This window comes from Leucoraja erinacea, chromosome 1 (assembly GCF_028641065.1).
Source record: "Leucoraja erinacea ecotype New England chromosome 1, Leri_hhj_1, whole genome shotgun sequence".
Classification (NCBI taxonomy): Eukaryota; Metazoa; Chordata; class Chondrichthyes; order Rajiformes; family Rajidae; genus Leucoraja; species Leucoraja erinaceus.
The window spans coordinates 97,757,738-97,782,703 of record NC_073377.1 but is presented as its reverse complement, the minus strand read 5'-3'; the positions used below and the strand labels follow the sequence as shown (position 1 = coordinate 97,782,703).

Below are 24,966 nucleotides of genomic sequence, written 5' to 3'. Positions count from 1 at the left end.
TGAGTGCAAAGGTTTCTGATGGATAGCCACTTGACAGATTATCATTGCTTCCAAGCATAGATTCTGTGACTGGATTTCCATAATTTACAATATTAATATACTTTCCATGTAGCCAGAAGACACACACAGCCTCACAGTGACATTGTTATCACTTCTGCTTTTATTCACACCACATGCAGTGCTATTGAAATGGATCATTGTTTCAGGCAGCACCTAGACCTATGCCCGCATCAGATACGTACATTTATTTTTAGAAAAGTCCCATGTGCATGGAAATACTGTATTTGAAAATCCTTCTAGTCATTGAATGTGATGTGCAATTAATTTCAAGTGTTTTCATGAACGCATCAGTCAACGAACTTCAAAAATATTTACGACTAAAATTTCTATTGCTTCTGAGTGAAATTAATGGTCTCAAACCCCTCGGTCTTCAGCCCTTGCTTAGGTATTGACATTAAAAATCAAAGAAACACAACAATTGGTCCTTTTAGATTAGTTTGAAGTAGTCCCAACTCGTCAGATTCGTTGTCTGTACTGTACACTGCACAATGGCAATAAAGTTGAATCTGAATCTGAATCTGAATCTGAAAATGTCACCTCCATATTCTCGATAAACGCTGGCTGACCCATTGAGTCCCTCCAGCATTTTATGATTTTCTCGAGATTCCAGTATCTGCAGTTCCTTGTGGGTCCATTTAGATTGTTCCCTCCAAATAGTGACTGGAGTCATCCAAAAGCCAAAGACTGCAAATGCTGGAATTCATAACCTATTCAGAAAATGCTGGAAATATTCAGCAAGTCAGGCAGTAAATATCTCTGAAGAGAAGCAGAAACAATCGTTCAAGTCGAAGACCTTTCATCAGAAGCCTTTTGTCAGGAACGATCCTGTTGAAAATCCTTTTCCATTTTATTAATGCCCCCTGGAAAAGTTCTGCAAAATGTGCTCCTAAATTAATTGAAGCTCTCTTGCTTGGTTCTGTATCTTCCTTCCCAATCCATCACACTTCTGAAAGTTTTCAAATTGCTAATCTAATTCATCGCAGTCTTTTATTCTGCTCGGAGTTTACAAAAATATCTCTTCATGCTTTCTCATTAGCCTTGTAGTTTTTCATGGATTGATTATACAACTGGGGATTCCATAATCCCCATTTTCAAAAAATGTTACATTATTTTGAAAGTATTTTGCATATATAAATCTATAACTAGATTAATCCTTGCTATCGCATAAATAAATCAGCTAGCTCATAATTTGAATGTCAATCCAAGAGAATTCATGAAGAGTGCAAGTACAATTGCAGCCATATTTGAAAGTTGATTCATATTTGATGTATTTAGCCCACTACTAAAGAAGTATGGAGTGCAGGGCACCAAAATCAACAAAGTATAAGTAAGTAAGTAAGTAAGTTTATTGGCCAAGTATTCACATGCAAGGAATTTGTCTCAGTATAGCTTCAGAGGGCACTTTAATTGATTTTTATTTCTTTCAGGGGATGAAGGAACTAATCAAGCAAGTGAAGACCATCCCTCCTGTCAACTTCAACTTGCTCAAGTATATCTGCAGGTAAACCCTTGGCCGTTCGCAGATTCCAATGTAGCTCAGTGCTTAATATTTGGAGGGTTATGTATGTCACAGAATGTAAAGTTAGTCAATGTAACATGGCAGTCTGATGCTGCTACAATGTCAAACTGGAATCAGATGGTATTGTTAAAGTGCATACCAATTTATCTTATTAACGAGGATGTCCATGCCTGCCAAACTTAGTTTAATTTAGAGAAAGTTTACTTTAGAGACACAGTATTGATATAGGCCTTTTGACTGACTGAGTCCCTACCAACCATTGATCACACTTTTGCACTAGTTTTAGGTCGTAACTACTTTCTCATCTTCTCCCTACACAGTAGGGACAATTTACAGAGGCCAATTGAATCAGAAACTGATTCAATCTGAAGAAGGATTCTAACCCAAAGCGTTACCTATCCATGTTCTCCGGAGATGCTGCTTTACCCGCTGAGTTACTCCAGCATGTTGTGTCTTTTCTCAGTTATTTGAAATTGTTAAGTTTGATCTGGAGTTCTGGTGAACGCACATGCCCAGAAGGACAATGAATCACTATTCTTCAGTTGGACTTGATGAAGCAGTGCTGGAAGTCACGAAACAAAGAAACAGGGCGGCACGTTGGCGCAGCGGTAGAGTTGCTGCCTTACAGCGTTTCTAGTGCCCGAGACCCGGGTTCGATTCCGGCTACAGGTGCTGTCTGTTCGGAGTTTGTACGTCCTCCCCGTGACTGTGTCGGTTTGGTTTCCTCCCACACTCCAAAGATGTACAGGTATGTAGGTTAATTGGCTTGGTGTATGTGTAAATTGTCCCTAGTGTGTGTAGGACAGTGTTAATGTGCGGGGATCGCTGGTAGGTGATGACTCAGTGGACCAAAGGGCCTGTTTCCGGGCAGTATCTCTAAACTAAACTAAGTTAAAGATGTATCAGAATGCAAGAAGGATGGAAAGATAGCAAGGCAGAACCTTCAGAGCTGATGACCCTTCAGAGCTGATGAACATTTCTCTTCTTGATAAGTTCTCTTACTAATTTCTGACAGGCAGTGAAAACATATAATCCCAACCCCTTATTAAATCAAAGTCTGCTATGCCTCCACTGTCAGAGTGAGGCCACATGCAAATTGGAGGAACAGCACCTTATATTTTGCTTGGGCAGTTTATAACCCAGCAGTATGAATGTTGATTTCTTTAATTTCAAATAACCCCTGCGTTCCTTTTCTGTCTCTCCCCCCCACTCTAGTCATCATTCATTACCCCCAGCCAACAATGGGCCATTATGGGCTCCACTATTCCTTAGTCATCTGTTGATGGCCCTACTTTGTTCTGACCTTTGCTTACCTCCAGTTCCTTCCCCTCTTCTTTCAGTCTGAAGAAGGGTCCCAACCAGAAATATTATTCATCCTTTTTCTCCAGAGATGCTGCCTGACCCTTTTGAATTATTCTGGCCTGTTGTATCTATCTATGTTACTTCCATGCCTATTCCATCAATAACATTTAAATAATTTCACACTGCTCCTTCCTGGACCACATGGACACGGTGATTCCATTGTCTTCATTCTTATTTTTCACAATGCTATTCATGGCACAAGAGACCAAACTGGATAAAGCAGTAATCTTCCCTAAAATACATTGGCAGGCTGCATGTCCCTCTGAGCATGAACAGTCAGGCTCCAAGGTTTGGACAGAAGTGGAGGGTCACCATTCACATTGCTGCAGCAAGACAGGTGTGAGAATCTTCTTACTGTTTTGAGGATCGAGCCAATGTACACATTATCCTGGCCCTGGGAGCATAGCAAGATTCATTCCTTATCAAACTCTTGGAAATGCTCACATAGCAGTGTTGATGGAGTGCCTTCAACCAGAGGACTGCAGCAGTTTGTGAACTTGGCTCATCAGTACCTCCTCTGGAGCAATTCAGAATAAGCAATAAATGTCTAACATATCAGTGATGCCAATGTCTTTTTGAATGAATTTAAAAACAAAATCAAGTGATCTCATTCAGTCTGGTGCCCAAGGACTACTGATATTTAGCACTGGCAGCTGTTTAGTAATAACATCCAATAAAGTACTATTTCAGGAAAAGGGTTTATTAGAGGGTTTATTAGAGGGTTTATTGAAGGGTTTCCACTTCAATGGAAAATCCATTGAACCTCCAAGGAAATTGAGTTTCTGCTCAAGTCGCTGTACAAGACTTACCCTGAAGTCGAACCTGAAGACATGTTAGCATGTAAGTTCTTAGGGTTAATGCGAGACCTTTGCAAGCTGGTGACGAACTGGAAGTGCTGTGAAGGAAGGATCATTTGGGTTTGGGGTAAAAACATGAGGCTCCGATGAACTTACAGAGAGGAGAGTGTGGAATTAGTGGAGATTCAGTGTGGTGGGCAGCATATTAAAAGTAGGTAATGACTGAGGTGGGGACAGGGTGTGGACTGCAATGGACAGACATAGAGGTAGGATCAAGTATGGATACTGTGAAGGGAACCTTATCAAAAGACTTGTTGTAGTCTATAAACAATGTCTATGGCCTTATCCTCGTTAACCTTCTTGGTTACTTCTTTAAAAAAACTCAAAATCAAATTTGTGAGACCGGACCTCCCACATACACCACCACATTGACTCTCCTTAATTAGCCTCTCTCTATCCAAATGCATCTTATCAGAATCCTCTCCAGTAACATACCTACCACAGATGTTCAGCTCATTGGTCTAGAGTTCCCAGGGAACTGTAGATCTCCACTCATCCGGCACCTCACCCATGTCTAACAATGATTCATATATTTCAGCAATGATTTATTCTCTAGCTTCCCACAGCATCCTGGGATGTTTCTGATGAGTTAATGGAGAGCTTGGGGACAGATGTGAGGAGAATGAGGGGATTGGCGGGAGGCGAAGGACTCATTACTAAGAATTAAGAGATTGAGAAAGGAATGAACCTGGAGGAGGATCAATGCCATGGATTCCCCAGCAGCAGTCCGGTCAGGCCCTTTAACTAATACCAGGATGGGCCTCAGCTCCCAGGTTATAACAGTTCTGAGTTTGTGGACCCCGTACACAAAATTTAATGCAAGTTGCATTGAGAGCTTTATGGTGCTTAACATCAACCCATGACTTTCTTGTGATGCATGTTAGGCACACAGAAAACCTTGATTGAATATCTGAAAATTCACACGGGGTCCACGGCTGACCTGTCTCCTCTAGTGATACGGATTTTAATCAAGTTTACTTGGGTAGCACATGAAAACAAATTTCTCCTCTGGAGTCTTGTTATTCAGTTTGATGGCAATGCTTAATCCTGAGGCTGAGAGTGACCCTATTACCTGAGGATGCTGAGAGCACCGTATAAAATACAAGGTCTGCTTGGCACATGAGGCACGTTCCAGAGGCTGCAGAAACTCTCTGGAAAGCTGGACGTGGCAGGCAGCAGTTAATATTGATTCAGTGTGCTTTCTAAAGCCTGGCTGGTTAATTTTTCACAGGTTCCTGGATGAGGTCCAGTCTTATTCAGATGTAAACAAAATGAGTGTTCAGAACCTGGGAACGGTGTTTGGGCCAAACATACTGCGTCCAAAAGTTGAAGATCCTGTTACTATAATGGAAGGTAATTTTAAAACTTGTTTTCTTTTGTGATTAAATGTCTGCGTGTGGTGCGTTCAAGCTTGTCCTTATTCCTCATCCTTGAGTGGCTTCCAGATGTGGCCATACTCATATCCAAGCAGGCCTATCGCACTGGGCTTGCTATTGGTTTTGGATAGGCAGATCTGGGAAAATGAGCTGGAGGGACTTCTATATTTAAATAGGTGCTTCCTCCGGGTAAACTCACACAGTTTACTCACCTTGACTGGCCAGACGCGATCTCCCACATTTAGTAAAGAAGGAGTTAGTGACCCACATTGAACCCATGTCTCAGACCTTATGCAGTTCAGAAACACTGCCAATAGCTCTCAACACCCGTGGTAAGTGCAACACGTATTTAATTGTTTATCTTCAAGCATGGAGGCAGAATGTCAGGACAAAGAGTGTGCTAACATTTCTTGTTAATTGTTAATAATGGCAAACTCCTTCATTATTTTTTTCATGGCAACTAGTGGGTGAAGTAGGCTGTCCATGGTAGCCCCACAACCTGAAATTAACTATACTGCGCCCACGGCATTTTGTTGGTGAGATGATCGTGCTCTTTAGTTCAGTTTAGTTTAGAGATACAATGCAGAAACAGACAATTTGGCCCACACCGACCAGCGATCCCCGCACACTAGCACAACCCTACACACTAGGAACAATTTAGTTCAAACCTGTACATCAGTGGAGTGTTGGAGAAAACCGGAGCACCCGCGAAAAACCCACGCAGTCACAGGGAGAACGTTCAAACTCCATGCAGACTGCACCCATAGTCAGGATTGAACCCATGTCTTTGGCACTGCAGGGCAGCAACTTTATCATTGTGCCACTGTGCCACCCATTTTTAATTGGGAGTCCTTGTAGGTTTTTCAGTCATAAATTCTGTTTACAGTAGACATTGGCTCATGCAGTGGGGTGGCTGAAAAACCTTCATGTTGTTGCTGTCCTACTTACGCCTGAAAACATGCTTTAGCAGTTTCAAGCTCAGGGACTAGTGTCCTGTCTGTCTTGTGGAGAAGGGAGTCCAGCGTACTTAGCAGAATGTCATGTCAAATCCCCACCATGGCATGCAGTTGAAGAGTTACAAACGGGAAATACTTCATTTTAAATTAGATTGCTGATTTATTATTTTTATGCTAGTGGGTATTCCCAGATAATAAAGAAACAAACTCATTACAACCTGATTTGAGTTCCAACTGGTTTGTACAAACAAATGAAAATGCGCATTGGAAACATTGGTTACAACAAGAATCAAGCCTGGCAACTTTAACATCATTGATGGGTGTGATGGTGGCTACCTTCTGGTGGGAAATGTGGCCCATCACCCTGACATGTCTCAGCTACACAATTCAAAGCTGGCTTTATTTTAGTTTTGGGTTTTAGAGATACAGCGCAGAAACATGCCCTTCGGCCCACCGAGTCTGCACCAACCAGCGATCTCCACACATTAACACTATCCTACACGCACTAGGGACAATTTACACTTATACCAAGTCAATTAACCTACAAACCTGTACATCTTTGATGGGAGGAAGTCAAAGATCTCTGAGAAAACCCACGCAGTCACGTGGAGAATGTATAAACTCCATACAGACAGCTCCCGTAGTCGGGATCGAACCCGGGTTTCTGGCGCTGTAAGGCAGCAGCTGTACCGCTGCGCCACTGTGCCACCTATGCAAAGAAGCATTCTTCCAGTGAAGCGTGAACATTCCTCCCTCTGATTTTGCTTGTCCACACAAAGGTAGGGAATAAATAGTCTTAGGTACACAAAAAAGCTGGAGAAACTCAGCGGGTGCAGCAGCATCTATGGAGCGAAGGAAATAGGCAATGTTTCGGGCCGAAACACTTCTTCAGACTTCAAACAGAATAAATAGTCTTGTTTTTCCCAGACAATCCCATATCCATTTGACGTGGTGAAAAGCAAAATAGTTTCCTTGCCCAAACTCCTATGCAAAGGAAGTCACTGTTCTCTTGAGCTATGCCTTGGCTAATTGTCCAGAAGCATGTGTAAAATTGATGTCCAGGAGGTTATGGATGAATTACAGTAAAGGTTTCATGAAAACCTGGATAATTGTAACTGCCTATCCACCCAGTTCCCACTGAGTAGACAGAGGTAAAATTATCGCTTTGGAGATACAGTTCACCACAAATCAGTATTTTCAAAAGTTAATATTAAAATCTACTTTATGCTAAGGAGCAGAAAAACAAAATAATCTTGGACGAAACTGATGTTCAAATGTTTGAGTCTCTGCAGGACTCTAGGTTTAAATTATTCCCCTTGTAGTAAATAAAAAATAAATCTCCTGGAATATAACATTTACAAACTGGCAATTATACCGTAAAGTAAGTAAACCACTGGATCCTATAAAAATTATATAGGCTTTAAATTGAATAGATTTACGTGGCATCCAGGTTGCCTGCGGAGTTACGAGAAATCCCATACTTTGCGATATTTTGTGTGACTGCCAGCTGGAACCGAGGTGAAGGAACTCTAAAGATGGCTTTTTTTAAACCAAATTGCAGCCAGATGTCAAAAGTGGAAATCCAAGACAAGACTGACACATAAATAGGAAAAGGGGTCGTTCTTTCGGTCTCCTCCAGCATTCAACAAGATTGTGACCGATCTTCTACCTTGACACCATTTATCCTATGTATATATTCATATTTCTTAATATATTTAATATCCTGGATCTATGAATCTTTGTTTTGAATTAAATTCATGATAGAATTTCCACAGTAGAAGTCCAAACATTCAGCATTCTCTGAGTGAAGCAAGGACTCCTTACTTTGGTCCCAAATAGCTTGCTCCTTATTTTGAGACCCTATCTCTTTATTCTAGAATCCTTAGCTAGGAAAGCATCCTCCACGCATTCACCCTGTCATGGTCCCAAACATTTTTGTATGTATCAATAAGGTCATCCTCTCATTCTTCTAAATTCCAGATAATAAAGGTGCAGCCTATCAACCTCTCCTCGTGGTTGGTGTGAATTCAGTGGATTGAGGGGCTTGTTTCCACGCTGTATCTCTAAACTAAACTAAACTAGTCTTCCTTGTTTCCTGCACATGTATGTTAGCTTTTAGTGACTCGTGTATTAGGACACTCTGGTCCATTTCATTATCAATGTCCCCCAATCTCTCACTGTTTAAAGAATGGCCTAATTCTACTCCTATGCCCAACATTTTATGGGGGGTTTCTGCTGTGTCAGAAAATCTCATCTTTTTTCCCACATTGTTCATCATTGTCTGAATCCTCTTGATGCCTTTCTCATCCTCCTTATAACTCATATTCCACTTAACTTTATGGGCAAACTACTAAAGATTACATATGGTTCCCTCAGCCAAGATATCTACAAAGGTTGTAGATGTCTCTATGGATCGTGGACCCAAGCACAGGCCTGTCAACCTCACAAGGATCCATTTATTCCTACTCTTTGTTTTCTGTTGGTTAAACAACACTCAAACCAAGCTAGTGTCATGCCCCCAATTTTATTTACACTAACCTGGAATGGAAACCCTTATCAAAATCCAATTAAATCACAACTATTGGTTCTCTCCCACCTGCCACACTGAATTCTAATGGATGTCAAAATATGATTTGCACAATTCAAAAATCTATGTTAACACTGCTCAATCATATTATTGTTTTCTGAGTGCCTTGGCAACATCCTTTATTCCAACAACAACATGAGATATGAAGTGTAATGTTGAAAATGGTGAGAGTTTCTGCAACAGCAAAAAAAAAAACCCTGATATGCTGAGTATTTTGCTTTAAATGGCAAAAGTTTGCAAACGTGATACTCAACAGGACCTGAGTGTCCATGTACACGTGTTGCTAACAACTAACATGTAAGCAATAAGGAAGATCTAATTTCACTTTCATTCCCCCAATGATCCAGATTCAACAAATATGTTAAAGTTGTCAGGAATACCAATGTCCACATTGACTATCAAGTACCTATTTATACCTCTTAGCACTTGGACTATGGCCTTTTACACATTAGCAGTAGCAATTCAAGTACTCGTTTAGATATTTATTAAATGTCATGAGACCATTATCCCCTACCATGCCACAGCTAGTACGTTGTTTCATCTTCCAACACCCTTTGGGTGAAAACGTTCCTCCTCGGATCCTCTCCAAATTTACTCCCGTTTACCATAAACCTAAGGCTTCTACCATTCAGCACCTATGCCATGATAAACTTTTCTTACTGTGTACCATTTCATAACTTTGCATACCTCAGTCAAGTCCATACTCAACCGGTTCCCCTTCAAGGAAAACAAGCCCAGTTGGTCCAGTTTCAACGTCCCAGTGAATCTCCTCTTTGGAAATATGTACCATATGTGAATGACCTCTTTCTCCATGCCTGCTTGGCACAAAAGTTGGGATGTCTAACTTGTTTTGTTCTAGAAACATTCTTTCAGCATGCTGGATAAGATGAAACTAACGTCTTGCCATCCATTTCCTCTCTTTCTGCTCCAACCTGTCTTCCTACAGGTACAGTCCTGGTTCAGCAGCTAATGTCGGTATTTATAAGTGAACACAACAATTTGTTTCCCAAAGATGGAGAGGAGATTCAGGGCAGACAGGATGGCTGCAACAACAACAATGAAGTAGCAAAGAAACCCTTGGCAGGGTTCACCCCGCCTCTCAACAAGGAGAACAAGAAACCTCAATCCGAACCTGTGCGCCTGTGCTCCTGGGACAACTCAGAGTCGCCCAAAAGGGTAAGCGGCGAGAATCCGGGATCTCCGACTGCACTGAATGAGGGCAACAAGTTAAGCAGCAGTCCCAGGAGCAGCCTGGGCAAAGTGGATGTCAACAGAAGCCCACCCATCATGGTGAAGAAGAACCCTGCCTATTCCAAAGGGAGTGGCATTGTCACCAACGGCTCCTTCAGTAGCCCAGCCGAGACCCAGGAGAAGATTCAGACGTTGCCAAATGGGAGTCTGCAGGCGAGGAGGAATTCCTCACTGAAAGGGACGGGTACCAAGCTGGGGACGGGCAGCATGCAGAACGGGGCAGTGAGGCTGGGGATCTCCAGCACAGACATGATGAACTCCTCTCTCAACAACCGCGTTGTAGCCTGGATGCCTAATGGGTATGTTATGCTGCGGGACGGCAAGACCAAAGAAGCCATGAACAGTGAGCCCACCACTCAGCAGCACAGACTCTCCACCTACGACAATGTCCAGCAGCAGTTCTCGCTTTGCAACTCAGATGACAAGCAGAGTGTGGACAGCGCCACCTGGTCCACATCCTCCTGCGAGATCTCCCTGATGGAGCACAGCAATTCCTGCCGCTCCTCCACCACCACCTGCCCAGACCAGGACATTTACGCAGCGGGTTACGAGGACCCGGCACTGGAGGGCTCAGTCCACGACGCCTCCTTCCGGACTGACTCTGAGAACAAGTACGAGCGGAGCAGCGGGGGCGGCTGCAGCAGCCGGGCCACTAGCAGCAGCGACAACAGCGACACGTTTGTCTCCAATGCTTCTACCGGCAACCATAGTGCGTTGCACAGTCTTGTGGCCAGCCTGAAGCAAGAAGTTACAAAGCAGAAGATCGAGTATGAAGCGAGAATCAAAAGGTAAGACGACAGTTACAGAGATGGATGCAGTAGCTGCATTAAAGTTGTACCACAGTCCATGTGTTCAAAACCACATGTGCAATAACAAAATCAGGAACTGCAGATGCTGGTTTATGAAAAAAGACACCAGGTCAGGCAGCATCACTGGAGAACATGGAGAGGTGATGTTTTGGGATGGACCCCTTCTTCAGACAATAACAAAATCGATTCATGTCATAGTAGCAGAATTAGGCAATTTGGCCCATTGAGTCTACTCTGCTATTCAATCATGGCTGATCTATCTATCCCTCTTAACCTCTGCCTGCTCCCCATAACTTTTGACACCCTTATTGATCATGATTCATTTTATCTTTGCTCCATTTCTAGTTTCTTTGTAATGTTGTAAAAATAATTGGTGTCGATTGTTCACTACAGAATTATTTTGGCTGGGAGATTTTGTGCTGTTTGAGGATGGGATTGATCGCCAACAATGGTACTCTCACAATGGTGGAATATCACTTTCTAGGCTCGCACATAAAGTACAGCCACTTGGTTGAGGTACCAAAAGCCCTTGTGACCAAGCAAGGAGCTTATGCCTGAATGGGAGATGAGTGGGGAATGGTGAATCCAGGAGATTAAATTAAAATAAATGATTGACTCTCACCAACAGTCAAACATAAACTACCATTTGGCCCACATTGATCCACAAATTATCTGCAAGCTTCTTGCTATCACTGTGCAGGTTATGATGGTCCTAGCTCACACATGTACCTCATAAATGACTGTCGTCTATTTATGAAAGAGGCATGCGATCTTGGATCTTGCATTGAATTGTGCTGAGCCCTTAGCTCCAGTTTTGAGTGATTGCTGTTTAAATGACAATCTGTGCAAGAATCAGGAACCCCTTTGTTTACGTGACATATTTCACAAACAAAGTTAACTATGCTTATTATTAATGTGGTAATGATGTTTTTGCTAGATATGGATTAGATTTGCCACTTATTTACAAAGAAGCATGGAAAATCTTGTCTTCTTTCCAATATTAATTGAGTGCAATGAGATGAGAGCAGCCTCCCATTGCATATAGGGGAATAATCAGGCTGCATTATTGACAGGTGACTGCACTGCTGGTATTTTCCCTGCCTCGGACTAGTCCAGCCCCTTATCATGAAGCATGGGGTTATCACTGCTTGCGATGATTGTCCAGGTGCAGGAGATAATTTCATGTTTTAATGAACCATGTGGTTTAACTAATTATCTGTTGTTCAGTTTAAGGATTTAAGCATCTATCATTTTAAAAGACTATAAAAAACTGCTCTAGTCATTAAGTACACCCAGTTAATTGGTGATCTTATGAGAAAATAATTGCACACCTCGAAGAAATGTGATTGATTGAATGTTATGCAGATGTAAGATTAATTTTATCTATTTATTTACATTTTAGACAGTTTCATTAGACTGATATTGGACCAGAGACTATTCTCTTGCCAAACCAAAGCCATTAAGTTGTATTAGGCTTTGGTGAGCCAAGAAAAATTATGTTCAGTTTTGGTCAACCGAAAATAGAATAGATGCCTTTGAGATAGAAAGGTGCGGAGAAGATTTACCAGTATGTTGCCAAGACTTGCGGGTTTGAACCAAAAAGAGAGGTTGCGAAGACTAAGACTTTATTTCTTACAGGAAGCTGAGGGGTGATCATATAGAAGTGTACAAAATCATGAGGTGAATCGACAGAGTGAATGCAGTCTTTTTTCCCTGAGTAGGGTAATAAAGAACTAGAGAACATAGGTTTAAGGTGAGAGAGGAAAGATTTAATAGGAACATGAGGGTCAACTTTTTCCACACAGAGGGTGGTGAGTATATGGAATGAGCTGCAAGTGGAAGTAGTTGAGACAGATGCAATAATGACCTACAGAATTCCTTAGTCAGAAGGTGGTGGATTTGTGGAATTCATTGCCACAGAAGGCTGTGGAGACAAGCCTATGGATATTTTTAATGCAGTGATAGATAGATTCTTGATTAGTCAGGGGTTATGGGGAGAATGCAGGAGAATGGGGTTAGGAGGAGAGAAAGATAGATCAGCCATGAGTGAATGATGGAGTAGACTTGATGGGGTAGATGGCCTAATTCTATCATTTATAAATAACATTTAAAAGACACTTGGTGAGATATGTGGATATGAAAGATTTATAGGGATATGGGCCAAATTACCCATCTTTGATGGGGCATTTTGGTCAGCATGGGCAAATTAAGCCAAAGGGCCTGTTTCCATGCTGCATGATTTTCTGACTCTGTTACGATGACCCAAGGTGAAACCTGACTGCTGCAGTCATCTGTTGGGATCATGATCATAGTGACAAGAATTGCAGTTGGCCATTTAGCCTCTTAAACCTATTTTACCATTCATTTAGCAAATGGCTAGTCTACGTGTCAAAGTCTCATGTACTGCCTTGGTATACACTGCTTAATAAAAGCAGTAAACTTCATCCAAATCCATCATGGCATTTTCTATTAACACAGGTTTTTTGGGTTGGGTGTTTTGGGCAAAGGAGCTTATTTTCCACTATGTGATTCTTGACTTCACTGTTGAATGCCATAGAGCCATGCAGCGTGGAAACAGGCCCTTTGTTCCAACGTGCCCAAACCAACCAACCTACATTTCCCTTGGGTGCTCTGATTTGCTCAGACATCCCAAAGACATGCGGGTTTGTGTGTTAATTGGCATCTATGAATTGACCCTTGTTAGGGAGTGGATGGTAAATTGGGATAACAGGTGGTCAGTGTGGACTTGAAGAACTCAGCAAGTCAGGCAGCATCTGTGAAGAGAATAGGCAAGCAACGTTTTAAATTGGGACCCTTCTGATGAAAAATTCCAACCTCAACATGGTTGTCCATTCCCCCCACAGACACTGCCTGACTTGGTGCGTTCCTCCGCCACTTCATGTTTTGCTTATGATTCCACCATCTGCAGTTCCATGTGTCACCAAATTGGTGAGATAGATGGAAACCATGTTATGGAATGGAAGTCGAGAGGAACCATGCAGCTACAAGTAAAAAGATCAGGGACCAGCAGAGAAGAGGGTGTTTGAGATGGACCAGTAGATGCAGTGGATGAGGTTAGAATCCAAACCTATAGACAGGGAGAGTGATTGTAGACTGACGGACACCAGGGATGTGAGTGGAATCAGGACTAACAGATGCAGAGGGTGTTTTGGGACGGCAGATGCATGGAAGCCTGGGATTTTGTGGAATTATCTACCACAGTAGGCAGTGGAGGCCAATTCATTAGATGGTTTTAAGAGAGAGTTAGGTTTAGCTATTAGGGCTAAAGGAATCAAGGATATGGGGAAAAAAGCAGGAATGGGGTACTGATTTTAGATGATCGGCCAAGATCATATTGAATGGCTGTACTGGCTCGAAGGGCCAAATGGCCTACACCTGTACCTATTTTTTTCTAGGTTTCTACTGTGGAATCAAGAAGGAGATTGTAGTTGAGGGTGGAGTCAGTGCCATGCAAGGTAGACTGACAGAGATTGATAGGTATCCTATTTTGGTGCTGCCTTGGAAAGTTAGCATTGCCCTTGGAGTTCACAATGAAGGGCAGATTGCCCAGCAGATTTTCAACAGGAGCACTTTACATGGAATGACTTCATGCAGTATGGGCCTGGCATAATCACATCAGCATACAAGGACATGCTCGGAGTGTGAGAAATAGGTGATGAATTGGAATAGGCAGTAGTCTCTCTCATATACACTCAATCTGTGCCAGTGCTGCAAAGATGCTGCAGAGAGAGTGATTAAATCCAAGTGACCTTTCCCAAGGCACGTTTCCAATCTCTCCAGATCATTGTGTGTTTAACCAGCAACATTTACCACTGTCCCACGCATTAGCAGAAAATCATATCTTTTTTTAACTCTTAACCCAACCAATTCTTGTTGTTTCTGAAATGCCTCTGAGAACTTTACCATCATAGAAACATAGAAACATAGAAATTAGGTGCAGGAGTAGGCCATTCGGCCCTTCGAGCCTGCACCGCCATTCAATATGATCATGGCTGATCATCCAACTCAGTATCCCGTACCTGCCTTCTCTCCATACCCCCTGATCCCCTTAGCCAGAAGGGCCACATCTAACTCCCTCTTAAATATAGCCAATGAACTGGCCTCAACTACCCTCTGTGGCAGAGAGTTCCAGAGATTCACCACTCTCTGTGTGAAAAAAGTTCTTCTCATCTCGGTTTTAAAGGATTTCCCCCTTATCCTTAAGCTGTGACCCCTTGTCCTGGACTTCCCTAACATCGGGAACAATCTTCCTGCATCTAGCCTGTCCAACCCCTTAAGATGTTTTTATTATGAAAATATGTCTTTATCTATTTAAAATGTATGTGGTAGCTGTAATGGCAGGTGCTCCTGCATATATTCAGAACATATCCCGAGATATTTAACTCTTGGTTCACTAAATCTTTGTTACGTTTAGCACTCGTGCCAATTTGGGTCCCCAGCAACAAAAAAGTACTAAGTTAGCCAACAGCCAGTGTGAAATGGCTTTTGGATGCATTACACACAAAGAGCCTTAAAAACAGATTTATGTGATCCCTGCCAGGATCTCCCCAATTTCACATATCTCTCACCACTTAGCTGTGCAGTATTCGGGGAAGGACAGTTGTAACATGCAGTATGGTTGGCATAGTAGAAGGAAAAACTGGAAGGGAGCGGAAGACAGTTTCCACATTCAGTCTAAAAGACAGGGCAGCACAGTGACGCAGTGGTAGAACTGCTGTCTTACAGCTCCAGACACCCAAGTTCAATCCTGGCTATGGGTGCAATCTGTATGGAGTTTATATGTTATCCCTGTGACCATGTGGGTTTTCTATTTGGGATCCAGTTTGCCAAAGCACCTTCAATCCCATATGCTCTAACTTTCCCAACAGGGCTACCATGCATGACATACCTATAGATAAAAATCATGGTAACATTCATTTATACATTGCCTAACACCTTACCTTATTTTCCAAGCAAAAAATCCATCAGATTTCCTAATGTACAAAACCATGCTGATCAGTCTCTACCTTTCCAAGCTATCTTAAATCCTATTACTGAGAATATTTCCTAATAGTTTCTTTGCTACTCGTGCAAGACTCCCTGGTCTGTGGTTTCATGGATTATCCCTATTGTCCACCTTGATGATGTGAACAAATCCATCAGATTTCCAACATCCATGGCTAAAGATGATGTAAAAATCCACATCAGAGCCTCTGCTACCTCATACTTCCCATAACATTCTAGCATAGACTACATCAAGCTTTGGGGATTTATCTACTAATGTACATCAATATCTCAAACATTTTCTGATGCACACATGTTACAGACCATACACCTCGGTCGATTGGCATACAACTAGCTTATCTGTATCCACTCCATCCTCCTCCCTGATTAATACTGGCATGAACTATTTACTTAGACATATCCTCTGGCTCCCTCTTGGTTCCTGAGGGGACCAATACTTTCCCCAGCTATGCTCTTGCTTCTAAAATATTCACAAAATGTTTTGGAATTCTCTTTAATTCTGCTGGCCAGGCCCATTTCTTGAGCTGTTTTTTGCCACCTAGTGGCTTTCTTAAGATCTCTCCTATGTTCTCTTAAAGTACTTAAAGGACATTTGATAACAATTTCATATACCTGATATACGTTTCCATTTTCCTGGTCAAATCCACAATTTCCTTTGGTTCCCTAAGTCTCCAAGGTTCCCTCATCATATAGATACAAAGAATTGCAGATGCTGGTTTACAAAAAGATAAAATAAAAGTGCTGGAGTAAATTTGAAGAAGGAGCACAACCCGAAATGTCACCGATCCGTGTTTTCCCGAGATGTTGCTTGACCCATTGAGTTATATAATTATTATAATTAAATTTATTTCGGACTCAAGTTCCAGACAAGGGACAACATTACATAAAAATATATTGCATATAAAAACATAATTAAATACATATAAAATCTTAGTATTATCACTTATAAAAGCATCATAAATTATATATTAAAAAAACACAATACATGAATTAAGATCCAGAATAAAAAATAAGAGTTACTCCAGTACTTTGTCTTTTTCCCCCTAATCTTACATCTTTGCTTTTTACCCTTACAAGGATATGATGACTTTGAAGTCTTACTATTTTGCTATTAAATACTTCCCACATCAGATATTGTTTTCCTCTCTCTAGCAGCTACCCACAATCTAATTTCACCAAGTCCTGTGTTTTATTAGTGAAATCAGCCCTCCCCCAACTTAGGTCCTTAACTTTAGTTCCAATCTTACTCTTTTCCTTGACGATCTTGATGCGTACTGAATGTGGTCACTGGTCCCAGGGGATTCCTCCACAGATACTTCCACCTCTTGCCCATCGTCAATCCCTAGAATAAGTTGAGTACTTTCCCTCCCTGGCAGCATTCTCTACATACTGCTTGAAAAACCACTCGAGGATGCAATTAACAAATTACACTGCATTTAGACCAGGGTCCAGAGGAGGTTTAGAAGAATGATCCCATGATTGAGTGGGTTAACCTATGATGAGCGTTTGTCGGCACTGGGCCTGTACTCACTGAAGTTTAAAGGATGAACTCATTGAAACATACAAAATAGTGAAAGACTTGGATAGCGTGGATGTAGAGAGGATATTTCCACTAGTGGGAGGGTCTAGGACTAGAGGTCATAGCCTCAGAATTAAAGGACGTTCTTTTAGGAAGGCGATGAAGAGAAATGTATTTAGTCCAAGGGTAGTGAATCTGTGGAATTCTTTGCCACAGAAAGCTGTGGAGGCCAAGTCAGTAGATATTTTTAAGGCAGAGATAGATTCTTGATTAGTACAGGTGTCAGAGGTTATGGGGAGAAGGCAGGAGAATGGGGTTAGGAAGGAGAGATAGATCAGCCATGATTGAATGGCAGAGTAGACTTGATGGGCTAAATAGCCTAATTCTACTCCTATTCCTTATGACCTTATGACCTTAATAAAAAAAGAATGAAATTCAATTTGTATATATGATGAACATGTGTTGTAATAATGTGAATGTTGAACTGAATTCTCTGAGATTTACTTCAATTTACTTCCGTAGAGGAAAGATTTATACCTCATTTACTAACTCTTTCTCTCTGCATCTGTATCTAACTTTCATTTTCAATGAAGTCAAATTGAATTAAAATAAATTGATTTCCATAATAGTATTCAATTTGTTACACTAGTAACTAGAAACACTAGTTTAATACCAAGGCTAAAGCCAAAACTCTTTACAACTCCACACAATAATCCTGTATATTCATCATTTTGCCATAAGCAAATGCTTCAAGTTTTAATAACATTCATAGCTTTGATTCTTTGCAAGGGAAACATGGCCAATCCTCAACCGTTTTGCAACATCTGTCAGAGCGAACAAGAGAGTACTTGATTATTTATTTTCCATTTCGTGTTAATTTCATCTTCTAATTTGCTACTGACAGCTTGGAGCAGAGAAACCTTGAACTGGAGTCTGAGGTAATGACACTTCATGAGGAACTGGACCAGGAGAGGAAGAAGTATACCATGGTGGAAATAAAGATGAGGAACACAGAGCGTGCACGGGAAGATGCCGAGAAACGCAACGAAATGTTGCAAAAGGAGATGGAGCAATTTTTCTCGACATTTGGTGATCTGACTGTGGAGACTCGAAGGTCTGATCGAAGTAATACCATATGGATTCAGTAAAGATCAAAATATCAAAGACTGTGGTTGGGGAGGGGTGGAGAAAATCAGGTGACTGGTCACCTGATTGGGGTTATGCTCAATGAAACTCAAAACCTTGAAGGATAAAATGCATTTCAACTGTACTTGCCAGTATTTTGATTGTGTACTTACCACCTTATTATAACCTGTAAGCTCCGTGTAATTATGTTACTGTTAAATGTTACAACTGGTTGTGTATATGGCTTAAATGAAAAAAAAAATATCAGTGGCACCTATGTTTCTCAAAGAGAAAAAGGAAACTTTTAACAAAAGCCTTGTATTTGAACTGCTAAAGTTAATATTGTTGTGATGCAATCTAGCTTTTTATCAAGGCTTTCTAACTTGCACTTAACATAAGCTATCTTTTTTGCATTGTGGTACAGTTGGCCTGTTTTGTATTTCTTTCTTGTGTCCCCCTTTTTTTTCTGGGGCAAGAGAATCTCGAAGAATTAAAAGATTATGGAATGGGTAATGGGATATATAAAGTTAAATATTGAATAGCGTGGCGATGCTTCATGTGCCATTTTACTTGTCTTTGACCAAAAAACAAAGTGTACATACTTTATAAAAAATATAACAGATAAATGACCTAAACCTTTTCAGTGGGCCTACTGCTTTATAACAGTGCATAACCTGATGGATCACGGTCCAATTTATCTCTAAACACATCCAGCGACACCATTTTATTTGCACCATTTTGTGTACTCTTAATGCTAGTTCGTGAAGATGGAGTTAGTAGAGAAATCCCGACAGAAAATGAAACGCAATGGTCAATTACCAAGGTTTTTCTTTCAGAGTGGAAAGATGAATGAATGAATGACCTTTTATTATCACATGTGACATGTTACAGTGAAAAGTATGCAGTCGCCACGTATAGGCTGTCAACAAAGTACAAAAGTACAAATGTAGTCCCAATGGTCCCTCTGGGTGCCTCCTCCCCCCCCCCCCCCCCCCCCCCCACCTACAGTCCAGGTCCCTCTTAATTCTCTCAGCAGCCCCTCCATACCAGGTCCCTCCTTGTTTGAGGTTGACCTACACTCGGCCTTTTGTGCCCCCCCGCCCCCCCTACTGGGTCCCTCTTTGTTCTCTCAGTGGCCCGTCCTCAACCAGCTTCCGGTACTCACCATGTGTGCGTCCGACCTCGCACTCACCGCAGGCCCGTCCAATGTTTCAAGTCGAGATCTGATAAATGGTACAAATTTACTACAGGCTGAATGTCTATTGTGGGAAGTTTGTGGGAATGAGTGAATAAGTGAATAATAGTCACACTAAATTCAAGGTGAATGGTTCAAGAGTCTTAACTAGTACTTAAAGTCAAATTGAATAATCAGAATGTCTGCACAATAGGCCATTTAAATATCTAGATGCAATGGAAATCCTGCTGTGGAACTTCCTCCCACATTCTTGGTCTTTCTCCACATGCTATAATCTCGTTATTTAACCAAGATCCTGCCTTGGCACCATTCTCTTGAACAAGGTTGGGAATAATTTTCAGGATGAACAAGGAGCTGAGGAATATTACCACCTCCCCTCTCATGCTACATTCAGGTATTTTTTAGAAATTTGCCACTTTGGTGAAGACTTTAAAGGTGGTGTCATGGATCGTATAAACTGGTGCATTAAAGCCAAACACAGGGTTGGTTATTCTGGCTCAGCACTTCCACTTCCAACTCTATAAAGTGGTCCATTTGAGGAAGGGATGCTACAGCATTTTATTTTGGAAAGCGCCAACATATCTGTGGACGTTCATAAGTTCATATGTTCATAGGTTCTAGGAGCCATCCAGCCCGTCAAGTGTACTCTTGCCATTCAATCATGGCTGATTTATTTTCCCTCTACCCCATTCTTCTGCCTTCTCCCCATAACCTCTGACACGTTTGATGCCAATGAGCATTTGATGCCACTGGGCCTGTACTCACGGGAGCTTAGAAGAATGAGGGCGGACCTCCTTCAAACGTACAAAATAGTGAAACACATGGATAGATTGGATGTGGAGAGGATGTTCCCACTAGTGGGAGAGTCTAGGACTAGAGGTCATAGCCTCAAAATTAAAGGAAGTTCCTTTACGAACGAGATGAGGAGGAATTTATTCAGTCTAAGGGTGGCGAAGCTGTGGAATTCTTTGCCACAGAATGCTATGGAGGCTAAGTCAGTAGATATTTTTAAGGCAGTGATCTTGATTATGGGAAGAAGGCAGTAGAATGGGGTTAGGAGGGAGAGATAGATCACACATGATTGAATGGCGGAGTAGACTTGATGGGCCGAATGGCCTAATTCTGCTCATACGACATGACCTTATGACACTAATCAAGAATATGTCAATCACCTTGGACTTATACTTCTTCCTTTATCAGTACAGTGGTTGTGTAATTCTGATATAAAGTCCTTCTTTCCTGTCATAAAGATTATGTTGGTGCTTCTTTCATGTGCAAAACTGGCACATTCATTGAAATACACAGCACAGAAATTGGCCCTTATGGGCTCACTATGCCCAGCCTAACCATGATGATATCAACTAATTTCCAGACCTGTGCTTAACCTGACTGTCTCTAACACATTTTTAAATTGTTACTAGTATTTCCTATATCTAAACTTTAGGGAATTTTTGAAGTCCAAATGCTGCATTTGTAGTTTATTAATACTGGGCAACAGAAGCCCCTTTAAATGGGCGGTCTGAGACCCTTAAGATTAACATCTTCTTTATTAATTTTTTGAAATGCACTGGATGCCATCAATACGGATGCTCCACACTCTTCTTTGGAAGAGGAGCAAATGGATGTTAGTTACAAATAACTTCAGTGTCATAAAATCTGTCTATAGTTTTGTGGGTTCTACTTCATTATCCGAGTACCAAGGTTGTATAAAATGAAGGGGGTATTTCAGTATAACCTTACAATTTACATTGTACTATCTTGATCAACTTCCTTGTCACATTCCACAAATAACACTTGCACTGAAAAAAAAAATTCCAATAATGAATTTATATATTACTGAAGTTACAACTCCAATCCGTGGGGCAAGTCTGGCTCTTGGTTGTGTTATTGGAAGGAAATCTTGACTTGGCATTTGCAGAGATGGGCTTGTTTAATTATTCTGCTCTCAAACCTGCAGTGCAGCTTAGTTTAGTTTAGTTTAGAGATACAGCGCGGAAACAGGCCTTCGGCCAACCAAGTCCGTGCCAACCAGCGACCCCTGCACATTAACAATATTCTACACACACTAGGGACAATTTTCATATTTACCGAGCCAATTAACCTGCATACCTGTATGCCTTTGGAGTGAGGGAAGAAACCGAAGATCTCGGAGAAAACCTATGCGGTAACGGGGAGAACGTACAGACTCCGTACAGACAGCACCTGTAATCGGGTCTCCGGCGCTGTGAGGCAGCAACTCTACCTCTGCGCCACCGTGCTGCCCCAAGTTGATTCAATTAAAAATAGTCAGCACCGATGCAAGTACAATTCTCACTGAGTTAATAGTTGAGGGCAGAGCTTCTGAGACCTAACCAACTACTGAGGTCTGGAATTCCATTACTAAACTCCACCATCTATTATTCCCTAGAGCTGGATCGACATTTGCTTTGCGGGATTCTTCAAAAAATTTTTGCTAAACATGCGATGAGGTTCTGACTATATTAAAAGTACTGCATTAATACAAGTTGTTCTTGTGATCAATAGTAACATAAGCTATTGGAAAGACTGCGCTTGATGCACTGAATCTTGGCCTCATGACTCCATGTCTGCATTTGTTTACTATTTCAGACACTGCTTTCACATAATGATCAGTATTTACCTATAATACACTTGGTTTCTTTGAGTGTAGGAAGGAACTGCAGATACTGATTTAAACTGAAGATAGACACAAAATGCTGGAGTCTCAGCAGAACAGGCAGCATCACTGGAGAGCAGGAATGGGTGACGTTTTGGGTCAAGACCCTTCAGACTAATTTAGTAAAGATGAGGGAGTGGGGGCCTGGGAAATGGAAGTCATTGAAGAGACAAAGGGTGTGTCAGGTGTCTTGGACTTGGGCCAAGATGGATTGGACTAGAGGGGATAAGATGGAGTCAAGGTACGTGGAAATTAATTTGTTGGGACAGGAGCAGGCAGAAACAATTTATGGATTTTGGGGAGAAGATAAAACCGGGCCATGCGGGGCTGGGGAACAATAAGGTTGAGGGCTGTGCAGGCGCACAGGCGGAGTAATTAAATCAGAATCAGAGATTATGGCCTGGTGCTCATCGGTGGGGTCATGGTCCAATGATAAGTAGGAGGTGGTGTCCGAGAGCTGGTGCCTGGCCTCAGTGCGGTAGAGGTCAGCTCACCAGACTACCACAGCATCTCCCTTGTTGGTGGGTTTGATGATAGTGTCGTGTTGCGTTAGAGTGAGCGGAGGGCTGTACGTTCAGAGAGGGTGAGGTTGGAGTAGGTAATGGGAGTGGAAAAGTTGAGATGGTTGATGTCATGCCAGCTGTTAGAAATAAAAGGGACTAAAGACGGAAGAAGGCTGTCCAGGTGAGTCCAAGAGGCGGGGGACTGGTGGAGACGGGAGAAGAGATCATCACTGGGTGGTGAAGACTCCTTCCCATAGAAAAAAGCACGGAGACGGAGGCAACGGAAGAAAAGCTCTACGTCGTGGCAGACTCAGAACTCATTGAGGTGGGGGCGGATGGGAATAAATGTGAGGTCTTTAAGTACTATTAAAGTGCTTTAAGTTTTCTTAAGTACGATTACTGGTTTTCTTCCATATTCTCCTGACAAACATATATTTAGAAAAATCATTTAACTTTCTATTTTATTCTTGATACACTCATATGTACACAAGAACAATCCTGAAGTGAGCAATAACGTGTTGTTTCACCTGTTTGTCTTGACCATATTGTAAAAGGTCGACATGCTGTTCTTTCTTGATCTTTCTCACCGCAAGAATACAAGAAGATAGAACCAAGCGTTGGCCATCAGCTCCTCAAGCCTGTCCCACCATGCCCTGTTTAATGTTTTATGTGTCATTCCTAACTGTCACTGTATGTCATGTTTTCACGTGGGCGGAGCACCAAGGCAAATTCTTTGTATGTGAATACTTGGACAATAAACTTATTCATTCATTCATTCATTATTCATTCATTCAACTACAATTCTGTGCCAACTCCCCATATCTGTCAATTCCTCAACCTTACAAATGGTTATCTATCTGCACTTTAAATACTTCAATTGTTTGTTTGTTTGGTTTTTTTAGTCATAACAGTACAGGTGAGGACTGCACAGAGCTGGTCTGGGGAGGCAGAGGTACAACTACTGGACTGCTTGGAGTCAGTAGCCTGGGCAATGTTCAAAGACTCAGCAAAGGACCTGAATGAATTCACCACAGTCGTTACAGACTTCATAAGGAAATGTGTGAAGGATTGTGTTCCTACAAAAGCCTTAAGCAGAAGCTTTGGATGAACCAGGAGATCCAAACTCTTCTGAGGACCAGATCCAAGGCATTCAGGTCTGGTGATGCAGAGGTCTATAAGAAGTACAGATACAACCTTGACAAGGCCATCAAAAAGGCCTAAAGGGACTTCCACTCAAAACTGGAGGATGGGGCGGATGTTCAACAACTGTAGCAGGGCTTGAAGGCCTTCACTTCCTGCAAGGTGAAACCAGGAGGCAGTTTAGAGACAGTAAAGCATCACTGCCTGATGAGCTCAATGCGTTCTATGCACGCTTTGATAGGGAGAACACTGATGTGCCTTCCCAAGCAGTGGACCACTTGGACAATAAGAATAAGTGTGCCAGGCAGTTGTTTACAGTATTGACTACAGTTCCATGTTCAACACCATCCTCCCCTCTAAAATTATGATCAGCTCAGGGAACTGGCACTCTGCTCATCCCCAAATGTAAATGCAACCTTTAAATTTTTAAACCTGCCTTTTTAAAATAAGTTGAGATGGAATATTGGGAGTAAAATAGAATATGGAACGAGTGGTCAGGGATTTGGAGTGGTGATTACCGGTAGTCATAATCTAGTCCGATACTATTCAATGTTCACTGCACAAGGTGTTAGTTACTTCAGACTTGGTGCCATTCACGATCATTATTTTTAAGTGAGCCCTCGGATCATTCTGTTGCCTAGACTGTAATCTGGCCAAGACATTGCCTGTGCAAAGTTGAACCACTTAGTTTTCATTTTATCAATTTAAAATAGGTCTGCAGGTTTCTGCTAAGGCAATGATAACATACTGAGAACTTCTGCAAAACAACTATCATGTTCCTACCATTTTTCTGGTTGAAAAAATATTTATTAATATCATAATTTTGGCAAAGGTTTCTGTTCATTTGCCATTTGGGCTATGTTTCTTCCTTTTTGTTTTCAGTGCTTATAGGATTTTGTAGATGAAAATAGCAATGGAATGATTGTCCACCATCTTGAAATTGCGATCTCCTTTCCCTGTAGATATGGCAAGTATCCTGCAAGACACCTAATTAAGAGACACTTCCTT

At 41.7% G+C, this 24,966-nt stretch overlaps 1 protein-coding gene across 6 annotated transcripts in view; it reads left to right on the top strand.

Annotated features, from left to right (window-relative positions):
* Positions 1–18,591, top strand: part of arhgap24 (Rho GTPase activating protein 24) — a 467,578-nt gene extending 448,987 nt beyond the window's left edge. For all 6 annotated transcript variants that reach the window (XM_055640060.1, XM_055640045.1, XM_055640051.1 and 3 more), the window contains 4 exons: positions 1,488–1,561; positions 5,030–5,151; positions 9,664–10,756; positions 18,226–18,591. In XM_055640060.1, the coding sequence (XP_055496035.1) occupies positions 1,488–1,561; positions 5,030–5,151; positions 9,664–10,756; positions 18,226–18,469 (1,533 nt within the window). In that variant the 3' untranslated portion in view covers positions 18,470–18,591. The remainder of the gene's footprint in view (positions 1–1,487; positions 1,562–5,029; positions 5,152–9,663; positions 10,757–18,225) is intronic.
* The last annotated feature ends 6,375 nt before the right edge of the window (positions 18,592–24,966 follow it).